This window comes from Canis aureus, chromosome 9, assembly GCF_053574225.1.
Source record: "Canis aureus isolate CA01 chromosome 9, VMU_Caureus_v.1.0, whole genome shotgun sequence".
NCBI lineage: Eukaryota > Metazoa > Chordata > Mammalia > Carnivora > Canidae > Canis > Canis aureus.
Window position 1 is genome coordinate 63,430,165 of NC_135619.1, and position 17,987 is coordinate 63,448,151.

General features: G+C 37.1%; 1 protein-coding gene across 5 annotated transcripts in view; it reads left to right on the plus strand.

Moving 5' to 3' along the window:
* Positions 1-17,987, plus strand: part of TTC8 (tetratricopeptide repeat domain 8) — a 54,916-nt gene that overhangs the window by 26,288 nt on the left and 10,641 nt on the right. For all 5 annotated transcript variants that reach the window (XM_077910295.1, XM_077910296.1, XM_077910299.1 and 2 more), the window contains 3 exons: positions 3,946-4,031; positions 8,069-8,156; positions 10,269-10,379. In XM_077910295.1, coding sequence (XP_077766421.1) covers positions 3,946-4,031; positions 8,069-8,156; positions 10,269-10,379 — 285 coding nt within the window. The remainder of the gene's footprint in view (positions 1-3,945; positions 4,032-8,068; positions 8,157-10,268; positions 10,380-17,987) is intronic.

Sequence of the window (17,987 nt, forward strand, 5' to 3'; positions counted from 1 at the left end):
ATGTTCATCGTAGCATTAGTTGTAGTAGCAAAGCAACCTGGACAGTAACCTGTATGTTCAATGATAGAAGACAAGTTTAGTAAATTATAATACACTGCATGCTGGGGTTTTATGCAGCCATTAAAAATCATAATTATGAAAACTAGACAGAAACAGAATACACATATTTTTATATATACTTATATAAAGTGTTTTTAGTGTTAAGCCAACAAAGTATACCATTTAGCCCGCACATTAAATAGAATTATCACTCTAAACATATATATTTGTAACATATAGAAAATATTACCCAAAAATGGAAATAAAAATATTGCAGGGTTAATGTATATTAATTCCACAAATATTTGTTAAAATACCTACATGGTGCCAATAGCTTACATTATAACAGTAAATTAAAAAAGCTATACTTCATAGCACTAATGGAAATTATCCAGTTTTCAGTAATGTTATAGCAACTTTCATTTCTAAATTTAGCTACAAATTAGGGGCAGTAATAAATTAAAATCCTTGTAATTGCATGCTGCTTGTTATTTTCACCTGCTTACCCTCAATACATGTATTTTATAGAACATGAAATTAAGCAGTTTTTGTTTTTATTTAGTGAAAAACACAAATTGTTCCTCTGTTTTCCTCTTATTCATTAACTTATTGATTGGTTTATTACTTGATTGGGTTATTCTTTAAACAAGTTATTATTGAATACATGTGTTTTGGTGCTGTGATGGATGTGAGCAGTATTGAGTAGGACACATGCCCTATGTCTGTTTCCTTACTCTGTTATGGGCTCATTGCATTATAGTTCTTTTATGGATCAGCTTGTTCCATTAAGATGTCATTTTAGATTTTTACCACAAATGTTATTTTCTGAATGGAAGAAGGATTTAGGTAATGAGCAGAAAGCATGCATTTTTATATCTTTTTTCCAAACTATGTTTTACAACATTAGTTAGAAAAAGAAAAGAGGAATTGTTTTTTTAACATGCTGAGGAAATCAGAGGTGCTTTTATATTAGTTACTTTGGGTGGCCTCCAAATTTCTTTTTAAACGAACTATTTTACACAGATACAGAGAATATTATAGACAAATAGGGAGGATACTGTGAAGTTGTACTTAAATGTTAAGAAAGAATGAAGTTGATTTTCTGTGGAAAACTTTACTTCTGTCTTTCCATTCTTAATGCTTTTTCCATTTGTTGTGTGGGCAATATTGACAAAACTAAGTGCCATGTGGGTTGGTGATTCTGTATTTGTGTACAATTATGGAGGATACTGTAGGCAACTAAAGAGAATATTATGAAGTGATAGTTAAGTGATAAGAAAAAGTAAAGTTGATTTATGGAAAACTATATTTCTGCCTTTGAGTTCTTTTTAACTCCCTTCCCTCCCTTGTACCTTTTGGGGTGATATTGACCGTACTGGCAAAACTAAAGTGGCATGTGGGTTGATTCTGGAATCTTCATTTATGTATGCTCTTTAATTTCATCATCCTAAAGTTGTTGCAACCATAACAATAACTAAAAGATGGCTGTTTCATTAAGAATATTAGTGGTTGGAGCACTGTTCCTTAAAAATACACTGGGATGCTCAGTTGGGCATATTCACAAACACTACTACTTGGTAGTCTAGATCTGCCAAGATCCCTTCTCCTTATTGACTTTTATGAACTTATGGCTTTTATGTGACATTCTAGGCCTTTATTAATATCTAGATATCACATTGATTAAATTATTCAAAGATTCTTAAATATGTAGTCATTTATTTTTAAAAATTGGTAAAGACTTGAAAGAAATATAGATCTGTCATTATTTTAATATTTTAAAAAGTTAATAGCTTTTAATTATGAATCTTATTACTCTGACAGTTTTGTTTGGCTCTTAATTTCAATAGAAGTCAGAAATAAGGAATAGAATTAATTCAAAACACACATCATTCTTGAGTGCCTTTTTTTTTTTTTTAAGATTTTATTTATTTATTCATGAGAGACACAGAAAGAGACAGAGAGGCAGAGACATAGGCAAAGGGAGAAGCAGGCTCCATGCAGGGAGCCCGACACGGGACTCGATCCCAAGTCTCCAGGATCACGCCCTGGGCTGACGACAGCGCTAAGCTGCTGAGCCACCAGGGCAGCCCTCTTGAGTGCCTCTTAACAGCATGGCAACGTATTAAGAACAACAGAGGTGGGTAAGAAGGGGTGCCTGTCCTCAGGGAACCTAAGGCCCACTTAAAATAGTCACAGTTTTGTCTAGTACAGCCTCAGTGTTCATATGATGAGTGATCACTAAAATGTATTTTTTAATCATTTTTATTCTATATTTCCTTAATCAGCTCAGCACAGACATAGAGGTCTTACGTAGGAAGACTTGTTTTAGGACCATAAGCAAAGTCAGCAGCCTATAATAAGTGCTAAATCTAACCGTGGGAAATCAGAATATGTGACAAATTTAGAGTGACGTATTTTTCTGAAAAACTAGAAGATCTGTTATATTAAACATGAGACTGAATATGATCTGCTGGAAAAGTTCTTTTTAAAAATTAAGTTAAAATTAATATGTTCAGATATTTACAATTCAGTCCTGAATTGAGCTGATTGAAAATATGTTTTTCAAATTATTTTCAGAGATAATGCTAATTAAAGTTACACTTTCCCCCTGCATTTTTTGCTTCACTTTTATTTCTGGTTTTGGGGGAAAAAGGACAGTAAGCATATGAAAGTAGTGTGTGGCTTGTTCTTAATTCCCATAGCTTTCAAATAGAGGTGTTGATTTTTCAGGTCCATTATAACCTCAGTGTGGTGACACCATTCCTTTATAAAGGGTTTGCATATTTAGAAGTTTCCCCTGGAGCAAGATAAGATGGGGAAACACAAGGAAAGCTGTTAATTTTGTGGTAGGAGGGAAGGGACTCATCTGGCTTGCATTTCAAGAAAGAGTTCATTTTAACACATGGACAGTAATATGGGATATACTCTGAGCTCATAGAACTGAAATCTGAAAGTAACTTTAACTGTTGGATATCATGATTATACTAACACTGACTAAAAGAATAAGAGTTTTCCAACCTTGAGAGAAAATAATAAGTATAATAAAACAATGAGAATTCTCTTTTAATTAATAACCTGAGTTTTTATTCACTGGATCTTCACCTGAGCTTCAAATTTGTGTAAAGATTGATTTGCTTTCCTTTTTGTCCAAATAGTTTCTACTTCTTCTGTATAAAATCCTAATTCCTATTTAGTCACCTCTTATCTGATCTTGAATAAACATTAGAAGGAACAAACTAGAAGACATTAGAGAGAAAGGGATAAACACGTCTAAAATATGAAAGCAACTCAGAAAATCTTGTTCATTCTGCAGCAGAGTCTGACCCTCAGCATCACTGGATTTGAACTGGGGTCAGAATGATGGAACAGTGGTGGTTGAAGATGACAGATATCCAAGGGCCGGCCCTTGGTCCTTTGACTCTTCTTCATGATCCTGTTTGCCAGACCATCTATCTGCTTACTTGGTCTTTCTCTATTTCTCTACATCTATCTTAAAGTGGGGCCTTGCATTTGGACCTGGCTGACACACCAAAGGCTTGACTGCCACTGAGTTTAGAGGTGCTTTGAATCATTGGATGGTAGATAAAGGGTGGGGAGAGCATACAACTTAGGGGATTTTTTAAATAACCATTTTATGTAGTGTATATTAAAATTGTATTCTAATATGTTGTACATCTGCTTTCCTTTGATCAGTTTTTACATTCATCTGCTGTCAACCCTCTGGTCTGGAACCGATTATTTAGGGAAAATTGGTGGAGCCATCTGGAAACATGAGCCACTTGAGTTTCTGTCTGATTTCTAATGCATGTTTTGATCAATGCTAATTATATGGTTTATCTCATTATTTATTGTTTCTGTTCATTGTTCGAAAAGAAAATCCTAATCCAAAATGAATTGTTTTCAAAGGCTTTGGACTTGGCTGCCCTTTCCACAGAGCACTCTCAGTACAAGGACTGGTGGTGGAAAGTACAGATTGGAAAATGTTACTACAGGTAAAATTTTGATTATTTGTGAAGGGCTTAGACATGGCGGCATATTTTAGAGTCTCAACTCTGATCATTATTTTTCTGGGTGGAACTTCCTCAGGAAGAAATGAAAAGTGTGTCTTTGTTGAGAGAGCATTTAATGTGGTAGCAGTAAGAACTGATAATAAATAATAAATAATAATAAAACTGTAATGCTGGGCAGGGGAAACTCTGCACCTTCAGATCCAACACCTCTTTTTGGATGAGGAAGCTGAGGCCAGAGAGAGCCCGTGATTTGCACCAAGAACTAGTTAGTAAAATAATAGTAACAGGCTTGTTAGAATTGAGTTCATTGTTGCTTGTTCCTCTTCTCTTGCTCTCAAGTCTTTTTATGTCCCCTGATGCCTCACATCTGTAAAGTGCTTCACGATTGAGGGCTAACTTGTCCATATGTGACATGATCTCGCTTAAATCTCACCACACCTGGAGGTAGTTACTATTATTGTTAGCTCTTTGTCCAGATGAAAAAAACTGAGCCTCAGAAAGATAAAGTGACTTGTCCAAATTCACACAGCCTGTCAGTGGAAGAATGAGAATTTGAGCTCAGCTTTCTGATATCAGTTCTCTTACTACTTGCACAATTCTGTAGTGTTTCTCTAGGATCTGAATATTCTTACATTAATTTACTTAATGTTTAAACACATTTTTTTTCCTTAGAGAGAAGGAGAGAGCACATGTGCAAGCAGGGAGTGGGGCAGAGGGTAAGAATCTTCAAACAGACTCCCTGCTGAGTGTGGCCCTACACTGGGCTCAATCCCATGACCCTCAGATCACAACCTGAGCTGAAATCAAGAGTTAGACGCTTAACTGACTGAGCCACCCAGGTGCCCCCTAAACACATTTTCAAGCAAATTAATTGAGAGGTCAGGAAAGTTGTAATTAATTATGTGAATATTACACAGCAACTAGAAATGAGATTTAAAACTTGTCGCCTAAAAGCAAAACAAAAAAACTTGTTGCCTGATATTGAAATGCATTTGGAGCATTTGTAAAATAGAGACAAATGGGCAATTGTATTTTATAAATATAAATACATCTTTTAGTATTCAAAACAAGGTAGACCGGTTACTGGGAGCATCCTTCAGTACTTAAGAACTTTCCTTTAGTGTAAGGAAAAAGAAATCTGTAAATGGAATAAAAAGGATGCTTATTCTTTTTTGGTTGAAGTTAAGACTACTTTCCACTTAGATATTTTACAAGAACTTAAGTGTTTTTCTGCTATTAGACTGAGGAAGTATTTTCTACTAAAAGGTAATTTCATAGCATCATACCATTAAACTTTTATGAATATAATTTCCGAAAGCAAGCTTGAAATCTTGAGCTTCTAAACAAAACCCTAAGACATCTTTAACAATTAAAGAGAAACACAATTTGGATTCCTTCTGCCATTTGTATGAAATGGCATTTAAATAAGTGCACCTTGCCAGGTTAATCAGCCTTCTCCTCTGACCCTTAATTGCCTCTCGTCTTTAGTATGGGCTCAGCACTCCTGCAGTCACTGACTTGCTAGGGTATTTAACGAGCCCGGCACAGGGGTTACAGGTATTTATTAGGTAGTCCTTCCTTCAGATGGTTTACAGGCCAGTGGGGGAGAAGACAGTAAATGATGAGAAGCACGGCTCCCACAGTGAGAGAAGCAAGCAGAGAGAGCTGAGAGGAAGCTCCTACTGCGACCCAACAGGTCCAGGCTGGGCTACCAGAGGGTGTAGCCCCAGTTGATGTGTGTCTCTTTGACCCCGACCAGTACATTCTTCTAGTTCTTTGTCTACAGCTCCCTTATGGCCCCATTCCTGCTCCAGTGCCTGAATTCTGTCTTTCTGTTTGTTTGAACTGTTCTACTAGCTTCTTATCTGGCTTCTCTGCCCCCATTTCTTGCCCTCTCCATCCTTCTTCTTATACTAGTGGCAGAGTAACTGTTGTGACAGAAACAGCTCTCGGTGGACTCCTTGGTTAATCTCCGCGACCTCTAGGATGAAGTCTGGATTTTGAGAGTGGCATGTCTGATCCTGTCCCAGGCCACACTTGCTCCCTTACTCCCTTCTCCCATTACTTGTGGTGTCCTCCCTTCCAGTTAAACCAAACAACTCAGCATCCCCCTCCCGGGCTGGCACTCTGTTCTCTGTGTGCTCGCACTGACAGTTTGCTTCCATCTGAGATGCTCCCCTATCCCTACCTCACCCTATCTAGCTGTCGAAACCTTGCCTATCACTTCCTCCTAGATACTATTTAGGTTCATTCCACCTCTGTGCTCTCGGAGCACCTGTTTTTTTCTTATTGGCCAAAATACGATTCCATTTATTTGTGAACATGTTTTATTCCATTCTTATTGCTGCCTTTAGGACATGGTTGTGATCTTCATCTTTGGATCATGAAATGTGTGTGCAGTTGGCATTTGACAACTATTGAATTGGAGAGAAAAAGTTGGCAGGTGGTGGGGTTATCTTGGGACTTCAACTTTCTGATATTAGCCTGTTCATGAACTTGACTGATATTTTCCTCATTCCTAGACTTTCTTTAGACATGACCCACTTAATTTCCTTTGCATAAGAACCCATGTGGTTATTCCTCTTTGATAGTACTAGAAGTTATCTCTTGAGGATGCAGTAATTAAAAAAAAAAAGTGTATGACCCAATCTTCCTTTCTTTGGTTTTCAGGGTAGTTAAATGGCTGATTGCTTTATTTATTTATTTATTTATTTATTTATTTATTTATTTATTTATTTAGATTGCTTTTTAAAAAATTGTTTATCTTTCCATCATTCTGTTTAAAAAAATCGATTTCTGTTTTCATATTCTTTATATGTATCTTATAGGGTTATAGTGTAATCACTTTTAAACTATTTTTGGGAGGAGACATCATATTAGGTAAAAATATACAGACTCATGGATAATTCAGTGTGGCTGAACTTTAGCCACATGCCTAAGGTTTGAATGCTCAGTTGAAGCTCTGTGTAGAACTATGCTGTTTTCCAGAACTTGAGAGTTCTTTGGTAACATTTTGTGAATACCTGTAAAAGTTGTGGGAGCTTTGAAGAGGTGGGGGGCTTCTGCCATTTTGCACATTCTCTAACTTTAGGGCAGTTTTTGGGGGGTTTCCTTTTAACTCCATTAATCCCACATCTTCTAGCAGCTATTTGGATGTAGCCACACCAGTGCTTGAGGCTTAGACAAGCCAAGTAGAAGGTCAGAGTTCTTCTGTCAAGACTCTGAATGAAAGCAGCACAATGAAACATACTGTGTTTTGTTCCAGTTTTCACAAAATGAAAGCATCATAAAGTGCCTAAGCAGCTCTTGGCTGCTAGGGATGGGTAGTTAGGAGAAGACCTGACAAATCTAGAACAGGCTGATAATAAAATGTTCCCTGGTTAGAAGAAGTGGGGTTGATATCAGGACAGTTATAGTTAGGCAAGGAACAAATCTCAAATTTGTAGACCAGGGCAATCTGTATCAGATACAAAGATAAAGGAAAAGAAAATGTTCCTAGAATCATAAAATAGTAGAGCTATGTCACTCAAGTAGCAATTACTAGTTACATCAAGACTATTTAAGAAGGGTTTTAAAAGTGGGCCTTTGTGTCAGAATAGACAATGTTTTCAAAGAAATGACATCCTTGAGTTCTTCCAATAAAATGGAGACCCTAAGCATTTACTCAGGTCACCTGCCACATGTCCAGCTGATTATAAGCTCTTTGGTTGGTAAATGGAGCTGCCTTAGCTCACTGGCAGCTGTTGGTTCTGCAGTGTCTAGACTTCACACGACTTTTTACACACCATTGGAGGGTTACATAGACAGTGACTATGGGAAATAGGTAACTTTTTGCTCAACTATATAAACATAATAATTTATATGCGGATAATAATTTATATGTGTATATGACATTACCTTCTTTAGACGTTTACTCTTAGAAATGTGATTTATCTCTATTCATATTGTCAGTGTGTGAATAAGTGCTGTAGTATTTATTTTTAAGTTGAATGTCTAATTTTTAAAATGGCTGTTCTTAGGTTAGGAATGTATCGTGAAGCAGAAAAACAGTTTAAATCAGCCCTCAAGCAGCAGGAAATGGTAGATACATTTCTCTACTTGGCAAAAGTAAGTAAGTATTCTTAACTGGAGTGAAATCTGTCTTCTCAAAATAAATGTTCAAATTCTGGCCAATATACACGGAGAGTTGCCAGTTTCTTCAGGAATATTTGGCAAGTAAATGTGCTCAGACTTATTTTTCTTTATAGCTAGTGGAAAAGTGAGAACATATGGAGGGTAACTGTCTCAGGAGAAACTGATTGCCATGAAAAATAAGAAAACCCCTTTGAAAGATTGCCCATTAGAGCAGAAGAAACTGCCACAGGCTCACTACAGCCCCCATGGGTAACAGACCCCAGAGAAGCCCTTTTTTCTACAACATGCCTGTCTCCCACCTAAGTAGCCATAGAGAATGGAAATTGTTTTTATGCAGGATGTTGGTTTCTTGGCTCTGCCATAACAACAAAGATGATATTTCCCCCTTATTGAACACCTATTCAGTAGCAGGTATTATATCCAGTCTCTTCCACCCACAGGTTAATTTAAGCCTCATAGAAACCCCACAAAGGTAGAGTTTAGAATTTCCTTTGTACCCTTATGATAGTGGAGACTTAAAGAGGGTAAATAGGTTTTTCAATGTCACTTGGCTGTTTCGATCCAGTACTCAAATGCAAGTCTTCCTCCTCACTGCCCCGTACTGCCTCCCACAGCAACAGCAGACATCAAGGGCCATCAGAATTCAGTCCTGGGAAAAAGTTACTTCTTGGCCCTGACCAGGGCTACTTGAAACATTTGATGAAGTGGTGGGTAGGACATCATCTTGCTGTATCTTGATGAATTTTTTAAAATTAAAAAGTGTGCTAAAGGAGGTTGAAAAGAAGAGCTATATAAAAGGAAGTGCCACTACTCCCTAAGTATGGTTTTAAGAATTTGCATACTGAAAAGAAACAAAATGAAAGTTACGCTATATAAACCTACAGTGCTAAATAATTGTGATCTATTTACTGTAGTTTTCAGAGATGTTTGAAACTAAGTCCACCTTCTGTATGTTATATGTTAAACCTTAAATTCTTAAAGAAGTTTCTAAGCATCACAGTAGACTTTTAAGCTTTTCTAACACCTTGAAATTAAAACATTGGTCACACTATTTGTCATCTTTTTCACTGATAATCATTTGCCAGGTGATTAAAAAATGTGCTTTATATTTAACTATTGTTGAATACATGGTTTGATGTATTTTTCCATAAATTGATTTGCTTATATCTTATTATTGCCTACACAACTGTATAAAAGTAAAATTTACTTTATTTTATTTACTTAATAATTGCTATACAATAGAGATCATTCTGATTTAGGATCATTCTGATTTAGATCATTCTGATCTCTATTGGTACACAATAGAGATCATTCTGATTTTCATTCTGAAAATATTAGATCGTTAATTAAAAATATTAAATATTTTATTACTTTAGCATTAAACACTATTTACAGGTTTTTTGTGTATCCATTTGGGCCTTCTTCCAGTCTATTTTGAAGGAAATAGAGGATCCAAGATCATGGAGATAAAAGTGTCATAATCTTATGTTTCCATGCCTACAACTATAATTCCCTATTTTAGAAGTTCCTATGAAGTGTATGACTTAGCTACGCTAATGTCCTAATTGCTAGTTAGGTGGAAGCCATCAAGTGCAAACTCTCTCATCCACGACCCTATTCCTCACAAATCTGTTCCTCCTCTATTTCTGAGGGCCCTTTTCCAAAACCAGCTTCTGCATAGGATCTCCACTGCTGTCTTTCTCAGACCTTCTTGTTCCTTTTTCTCCTGCATCTTCAACTTTGATCTCATAACTAGTTCCTCTGTGCCTGCTTATGGACATAGTCCTGTCTGTCCTATCCTAAAAGGTTTTCCCTCGTTCCTTTCTTACTAACTTACTGCTCAGTCTCTGGCAATCACAAGCCCCCAAGGAGTGTTTGTTGAAGGAATAAATGAATGGATGCTTCATATATGACATGTAAGATAAAACTATAACATCACTATTGAAAATTAATCCACATTTCTGAAAACTTTTTACCATAATATCTAGGAGATAACCTGTTGCTAAGCAATATTTATCAACTTATCACAGCAAATACTATTATTTTAAGAACTAGTACTTTTATTGAAATGTAACTTGGTTTTAGGTTTATATCTCATTGGATCAACCAGTGACGGCTTTAACTCTTTTCAAACAAGGCTTAGATAAGTTTCCAGGAGAAGTAACCCTACTTTGTGGAATTGCTAGGATCTATGAGGTAAGGCTCATCTTATTCAAAAAGTTGATGTGAAATTGAGTTTATTTGCTACTTAAGTAAGCTCTTAGGTCCTTGAGATCCTAGCAAGGAGAACAATTTGTAAAATTATGATTACTGGCCTGTGGCTTACTAACAGAGTAGAGATTTTAGTGTACGTATTTAGTCAAACTAAGTTTTTATTATGATGTATTTCAAACATACAGAAGAGTAAGGGGTGTGGTATGAGATAGGGATTTAAATGAGTTTTCCACTATAGATAGCTATTTGTCCAGCACATCTGTTGATCCTTCTCCCAAGATCTGTAATGTCAAATATCAACTTTTTTTTCTATAGAGGGTAGATATGTTTTGGGGGCTTTCTGTTCTATTGGTCTGTTTGTCTATCATTGTACCAATATAATGCTATCATAATTATTGCAGCCTCAAATACTATTTGGTATCATTTTTTATCAGGAATGTTTTGTCTGTTTTGGACTTTTGCTTATTCTTACAAATTTTAGAGTCATGTTGTCAAATTCCATGGAAAGCCCCACTGAGATACCTTCCCACTGCCTAATTACTATAGCTTTATAGTAATTCCTGATCTCAAGTTGGACAAATTCTACCACCTACTCTTCCTCACAGCTGGTTGTTTTTGGCCCTTTGCTGTTCCATATTGATTTTAGGATTGACCTATCAAGAACCATTAAAAATCAGAATAACTCCTCCAGGCGTATTGATTGGAATTGCATTGAATATATGAATGATGGAGGTAGGTGGGCTGCTTTTCCTCCCACTCTCCATCATGATAAAATTCTCCATGTTTTTAGGTCTTCTTTTGTTCATCAATGAATATTTTATAATTATCTCCATAAAGATGTTGTATTGGGGGTCCCCCAAACCACCTTGAGTTTCAGTGATTAGAAGGACTCAATTCAGCACTCAGTGATACAGCTCAGATTTATTTATATCAAAAGGCTGTAAAGCAAACCTAGTAAAGGGAAAAGGCACATGGTGAGTCAAAGTTCAGAGGAAATCAGACACATAAGCTTTTAGGAGTTGTATCTTAGTGGAATCACACAGGACACACTTTATTCTTCCAACAAGTTGTGACAACATGTGTGAAGCAATGTCTATCAGGGAAGCTCATGAGAGACTTGGTACACAAGGTGATTACTAAGGGTTGGTCATATGGACACCTTCTGTCTACCATGTACCCAAATCCCAGACTCCAGGACATAAAGCAGGTATTCATGCACCACTTCAGGTTTATGCACCACACTGTTCAAATAGTTTAGGTGTGTGAGCCCCTTTCACCATTTGAGGGAAGTTTTATATCAATATAGGGAACCCACCAAGTTCTCAGATACCAGCCAGGGACCAACCTTACAAGCAGGCCTTTCTAAGAATAGTAGTTTCAGGCCTGTTACACTCTTTCCTGGATAGATCCCATCCCTACGTGTAACTATGGGTAGAGTCCTTTTTTTTCTTTTGTATTTTCTATTTCTGGTAAGTAGGAATACACTAATTTTTTAAAGTTCATTTGATACTAGAAAACAGGACTAATATTGGGGTGCCTGGGTGGCTCAGTTGGGTAAGCATCTGCCTTTGGCTCAGATCATGATCTCAGGGTCCTGGGATTGAGCCTCATGTTGGGTTTCCTGCTTACCAGGGAGTCTGCTTGTTCCTCTCTCTTTGCCCCTCTCCCCTACTAGTGCTCTCTCTCTGCCTGGGTGGCTCAGTTGGGTAAGCATCTACCTTTGGCTCAGATCATGATCCCGGGGTCCTGGGATCGAGTCCCACCTTGGGCTCCCCGCAAGGAGCCTGCTTCTCCCTCTGTCTATGTCTCTGCCTTTCTCTCTGTGTCACCCATGAATAAATAAATAAAATCTTTAAAAAAAGGAAATAGGCCTAATACTCTTTTGAAGTTTTAATATCCTATCCATAAATGCTCTTAGATTTTCTAAGTAAATAAAATAGTCATCATCTGCAAACAGCTTCATCTCTTCGTCTCAATTATTTTGCCACTTAATAAAAAAATCTTATTGTTTAGGACTTCCAGTACAACACTGACAAGAAGCATCTCTGTTCTCTTAAATTCTTGAAATTTTAGGTACAATATTCTAAAATTCTTTTGTTAGGAAAAGGGTGGAAGATATTAATAGTTGCTATATTTGGGTAATAGTATGTGAATGACTTTTATTTTCTTTTTCATACTTTCTGTATTTTCCTGATTTTCTGTCATGAACATGCATTACTTTTAAAGTGAAAAACAAACTTTATTTTTAAATTGTCTAGAAATACTGTTTCCCCTTTTGAAATATAATTTTGATAAACACATAAGTAGAAGGCTTTGATCATCCAATAAAAATAAAATACTGTATTCAAATCTCTGTATCTGTACTTGTATGAGCCTAACCTGAACATGAACAAAATTTTGACCAAGAAGCTTAAGAAATAGAATTGATTTTTGAGAACAGTGGTATTCATGCGGAGCAGTGACTACCTCAATACGATCAGAAGTCTCTGACCTTTCAGCTCCATCTTCTGCCCTTCTTCTCAGGCAGGAAGTGTTGGCAGAAAGAGCTAGAAATCTACGGAATCTTTGGTGTGTGGTTGCTGGTTGGAAGAATTCCTGCCAGGCCTCTGATATCATCAGTGTTGCTGTGTCTGGGACAGGGAAGAGACCCCTAACCAGCTCCCTTCATCCTTCTCTGCTTAGAGTCTGGCCAGGAGTTGGAGGTCCACATCCTTTTAGAAGTCTACAGGGGAAGGTTTGGGGAGAGAAATAGAATTGGAGTTGCCTCTCAAAGTAGAGAAGAAAGCATCCAGGGTGTGGAGATGATTTACCATCCACAGGAAGTATGACCAAGGACTAAGCACAAATTTAAAATAGTGAGATGAAGTATTTCCCCTTGAATCTAACAGTTAATTTCCCTTGTGCCAAAGTTTACCATCCAAAGACAGATTTCCGGTGTATTCTTTTTCTCTTTATGTGACAGTGGATTTGGAATTAATTAGTAAAATTTTTCCCTTAGCATTGCAGCCTACACTACATATGCCTTAGGGATTTTTGTGTGTATATCAGACTTTTCCCTGGAGGGATCCTCGTCTTTTATGTTCTTTTTATTTATCACTTTCATTTTGATCTTGTATCTTCTCAGTGTCTCCTGTTTTAAAATGAACATGTTGTGCTGCCTATTGTTCATTGCTTATTTTGTATAGAAACTTGTTTAAAATGATTTCTTCTTGATAAATTTATTTGGTTGTGGTTTTAATTGTTCTTGAGGAATTCTGTGTATCATTCAAAAGACAGGTATCTATTTGAACTGTTCTTTGTTAAAGATGTTTAGAATTAGAAATATTACCCTAGGAAATATTATTCCAGTGGTCCTTGAAGTTTACTGTGCATAAAAATGATTTCAGGAGTGGTTGAAAAGGGTGGTCTATCCAACTGCCTATCCACTACAGCATTCACCTCAAGTTATTTGCAATTTTATTTTAAATAACTTAAATCGAATTATAGTTAGTATTTTGTGAATTTGTTCCAAAATAACCATTATAAACATCACTTAAATGATACCATGGTTATTTATATACTTGAGGTGACATTTATATATTTGAAAATATTTTTTAATCTCTATTAACAAAATTTATTCTAGAGTTACCATGAAGAATTCTGAGGTAGGAATAGATTAAGGGAGCAAAAGAGAGTCTATGTGTGTTCATACATACAACAATTTACAATGTTATAAAGACTGCCTATTAAACCAGTTGCACTATTGGATTATTTTAAAAATAGGGCTGGAGGAATAATGATTCCTTGTACGAAAAGAATCTATTACTGCCAGATGACCCAAAGATCTAAAATCATGAAAGTTCCAGAAAAAAAAGACAGATGCGTTATTTGTATAACTTGGAATGGAAGACCTTTCTAAGGGTGATAGAAAAGTCGAAAACCATAATAGAAAAGATTGATGAATTTGAGAACATAAAAGTTACATTTTCTATATTGGTAAATAAGTTTTCTATATAGTTAAATTTTCTATAAAAACAAATAGAAAATAAAACCTAAACAAACAAACAGTGTAAAAATATCCAATGGGGAAAATATTTGCCATACCTGGGACAGACAAAAGACTACTTTTAATTTCCTCATTCAATACATGACTTAAAAGTTGGCAAATTTCAGGTGGTTTCCAGATTATTGAGAGAATTACACACACACACACACACACACACACACACACACACACAAATGTATATGCACACAAACTTACAAGTTTTCATTTAGTCAAGATTGTAAACCCTTATGGAAATGAGATTATTTCCTCAGAGCAATTGTGGGTCAGAATTGAGGTATGGCTTCTGCATCAGCCCTGATCTGCCAACTGGCCTGCATAGTGGCTGCTGATCCTCTTCATGCAAGTACAATCACCCCAGAGATGAGACAGTAGCCAATTCCAGCTACACTGTGGCTACACCACTGCCTTTTGTATGGGGGCTTGGTAACACCCATCTGGAAGAATTTAAACCATCTATACCTTTCCTCTGAAGGCAATGCTTATAAACACCAAGACTTCTTGGATTTTGAATTTAAATCACATCAACAGACTCAGTTAATCTCGCAGGAGAAAGCAGAGTCAGTGCCCAGCAGTCGGAGCCGCATGTCTGCCCCCAGCAATCCTGTATCCAGGAGGGCAGTTTCCCGCCCAAGCCCCATGTAACATAAGCCAATAGTAAAAGGACAAAAGATAGGATAGGAAAATGGGCACGGGACATGAATCAGCATTTCACAGGAAAGGAAACATAAATATGTGGTGTCTTAAATGCCTAACCTCTCAGTCCTAATTTTTTTCTTAAAGATTTTTTATTTATTTATTCATGATAGACATAGAGAGAGAGAGAGAGGCAGAGACACAGGCAGAAGGAAAAGCAGGCTCCATGCAGGGAGCCTGATGCGGGACTCGATCCCGGGTCTCCAGGATCATGCCCTGGGCCAAAGGCAGGCGCTAAACCACTGAGCCACCCAGGGATCCCTCTCTCGGTCCTAATTAAAGAAATAAAAACTAAAATAAAAATGAGATGCCCTTTCTTCACTTCATCAGGTTGACCGAGATGGAGAAGTTCCATGACATGTAGGGTTGTCAAGGTTGTGGAGGAACAAACCCCACACATGAACACAGATGCTGGGAGGGTATATTGGCACAACCCATTGGAGGCTCTTTGCAATTACTGATGAGATTTCCGAGCATGCATACTCTGTGGCCCAGCAATTTCACTTGTAGGAATTTTCCTTAAGGATGTTTTCATACAAGTTTAGAAAGTTATATACAAGAATGGTTTTATAGTATTTTTATGCACCTCCCCCAAAGGAAACGAATGCTTCATCAAAAAGGGGCTGGTTAAATAAACTATAGTCTATGTATTGATGGAAAATTATGCAGAAGTAAAAAAAAGTGACAGGTTAGAACCCTTTGTACTGATATGGAAAGAGTCAAGACAGAGCGAAACCAGTGAACTGTATATCAAAATGTGTAGAAAGATTATGGTTAAAACTGGCATACATATATGTGTACACATATATGAACAAAATTTCTTGAAAAAAACTATTCACAGAACCTCTGACTGGATTTAGGGAGGGGACTTTTACTTTTCATTTTATAACCTTTTGCAGTGTTTAAATTTATTTCGCACAGGACATATTTTACAATAACACATTTAAAAAGCTACTTACAAGGTTGCCAAAAACAAATTAGCTTCAGTCTAAAATTCTTCAAGATTACATAAATTAATTATGTGCCCATCAATCAAGTATGCAAACATTCCAAGGTAATTTTATAGAACTGAGAGCCTTGAAACAATTATCCATTTAGGCTGGAGTCTTTTTGCATTAGACTGAATTGTGTCCCTCCCAAATGAGTATGTTGAAGCCCTAGCCCTCAGTGTGATGACATTTAGAGATAAGGCCTTTCCGGATAATTAGGTTTAGATGTGGTCATGAGGCTGGGGCCCTTGTGTTGGGATTAATGCCCTTGCAAGAAGAGATGCTGGAGTGTGCTGGCCATCACTCTCTCTTCCCTTCTCTCTTTCCCTGCCATATGAGGAACAGTGAGAAGGTGGGCATTTGTAAGCTAGTAAGAGTATCCTCACTAAATCCCCACCATGTTGGCTCCTTGATCTTGGACTTTTAGCCTCCAAAATTGAGGGAAAATAAGTTCTGTTGTTTAAGCTACCTGGTCTATGGTATTTTGTTTTGGCAGCCCGAGCAGACTAATACACCACCATTAGCAAGTGTAACACTGGAAGCCTTGTTCTGTGGGATGTTCTTGACCTGGAAGCCAGAAAAGTCATGTTCATGGGGACCCATGCTGCTCAGGGCCCTTAGGTTCAGTGGTCAGGGTGCTGCCTACGTGTGGAGATTACTCTTTGGAAGGACAGTATTTTAGTCTGCTCAGGCTGCTGTAACAAAATACCATAAACTGGGAGGCTTAGGGAACATAAATTTATTTCTCATAATTCTGGAGGCTGGGAAGTCTAAGACCAAGGTGCAGGTCAATTCATTTCCTAGTGAGCGTCCTTTTCCTGGTCTGTAGATAGATGCCTTCTTTCTATACTGTCATATGGTAGGGAGATAATTTCTGGTGTCAGTCTTTTTTTTTTTTTTTAAGATTTTATTTATTTGAGAGAGCGAGCAAGTGAGCACAAGCAGGGGGAGGGGCAGAGGGAGAAGCAGGCTCCGTGCTCGTGCGGGCTCGATCCTAGGACCTGGGATCATAAGCTGAGCAGAAAGCAGATGCTTAAATGACTGAGCCACCCATGTGCCCCAGTGTGTCTTCTTTAAGGGCACTAATCCCATTCATGAGGGCTTCATCCTTATGACCTAGTTACCTCTCAAAGACTCTACTTCCAAATACTATTATATTGGAGATGAGGACTTCAATTTGAATTTAGGAAGGACACAATCAGTCTACAGGAGGTAGGGATTTGGTGTGGGGGTGGGGGTGGAGACTGTAGGGGAGTGAATTAAACTGCTCATCTGTTTTTTCAAGTTTTACAAGGCTTTTGTTTTACCAAAAAGAAAATACACTTTGGTGAAAATTTTTTATTATTTATGCTTTTCAATGGATTCTTATATTCTTAAATTATTAAAGAATATTTGGAATAGTTGCACATAAAAGCAGTGTAAAATTCAGGAGAGAATGAACTCACAATTAATGAATATATCAACAGCCTTATGTTTTGAAGAAAAAAAAGTCAGTTATTTTTCAGCTACAAACCATGAATGGAAAGGCCTCTTCTCTTGAGGAACTAAATCCTGGCAGGACTTTGAATAAGAATTTTAGACACAAAGTATGTGAACAAATATACATACAGAATGAATTCGGATCAACTGATGAATCTTTTATGGAACTAATAAACATCAACCTGCTTTACTCCAAGTTGAGAACCAACAGAGAGATAGAAATGAGATTCCGAAAAATGGAAGACAAACCATTAACTTTATCACTAATAAAAGCAGAATTGGAGCATGTGGCTTTAGCTCTGTGACTAAAAGAACTTAATAGAGTTCTGCCGCTGAGTTAGACAACCTAACCCTCCCCAGCCAGCAGACACGACTGTACAACCT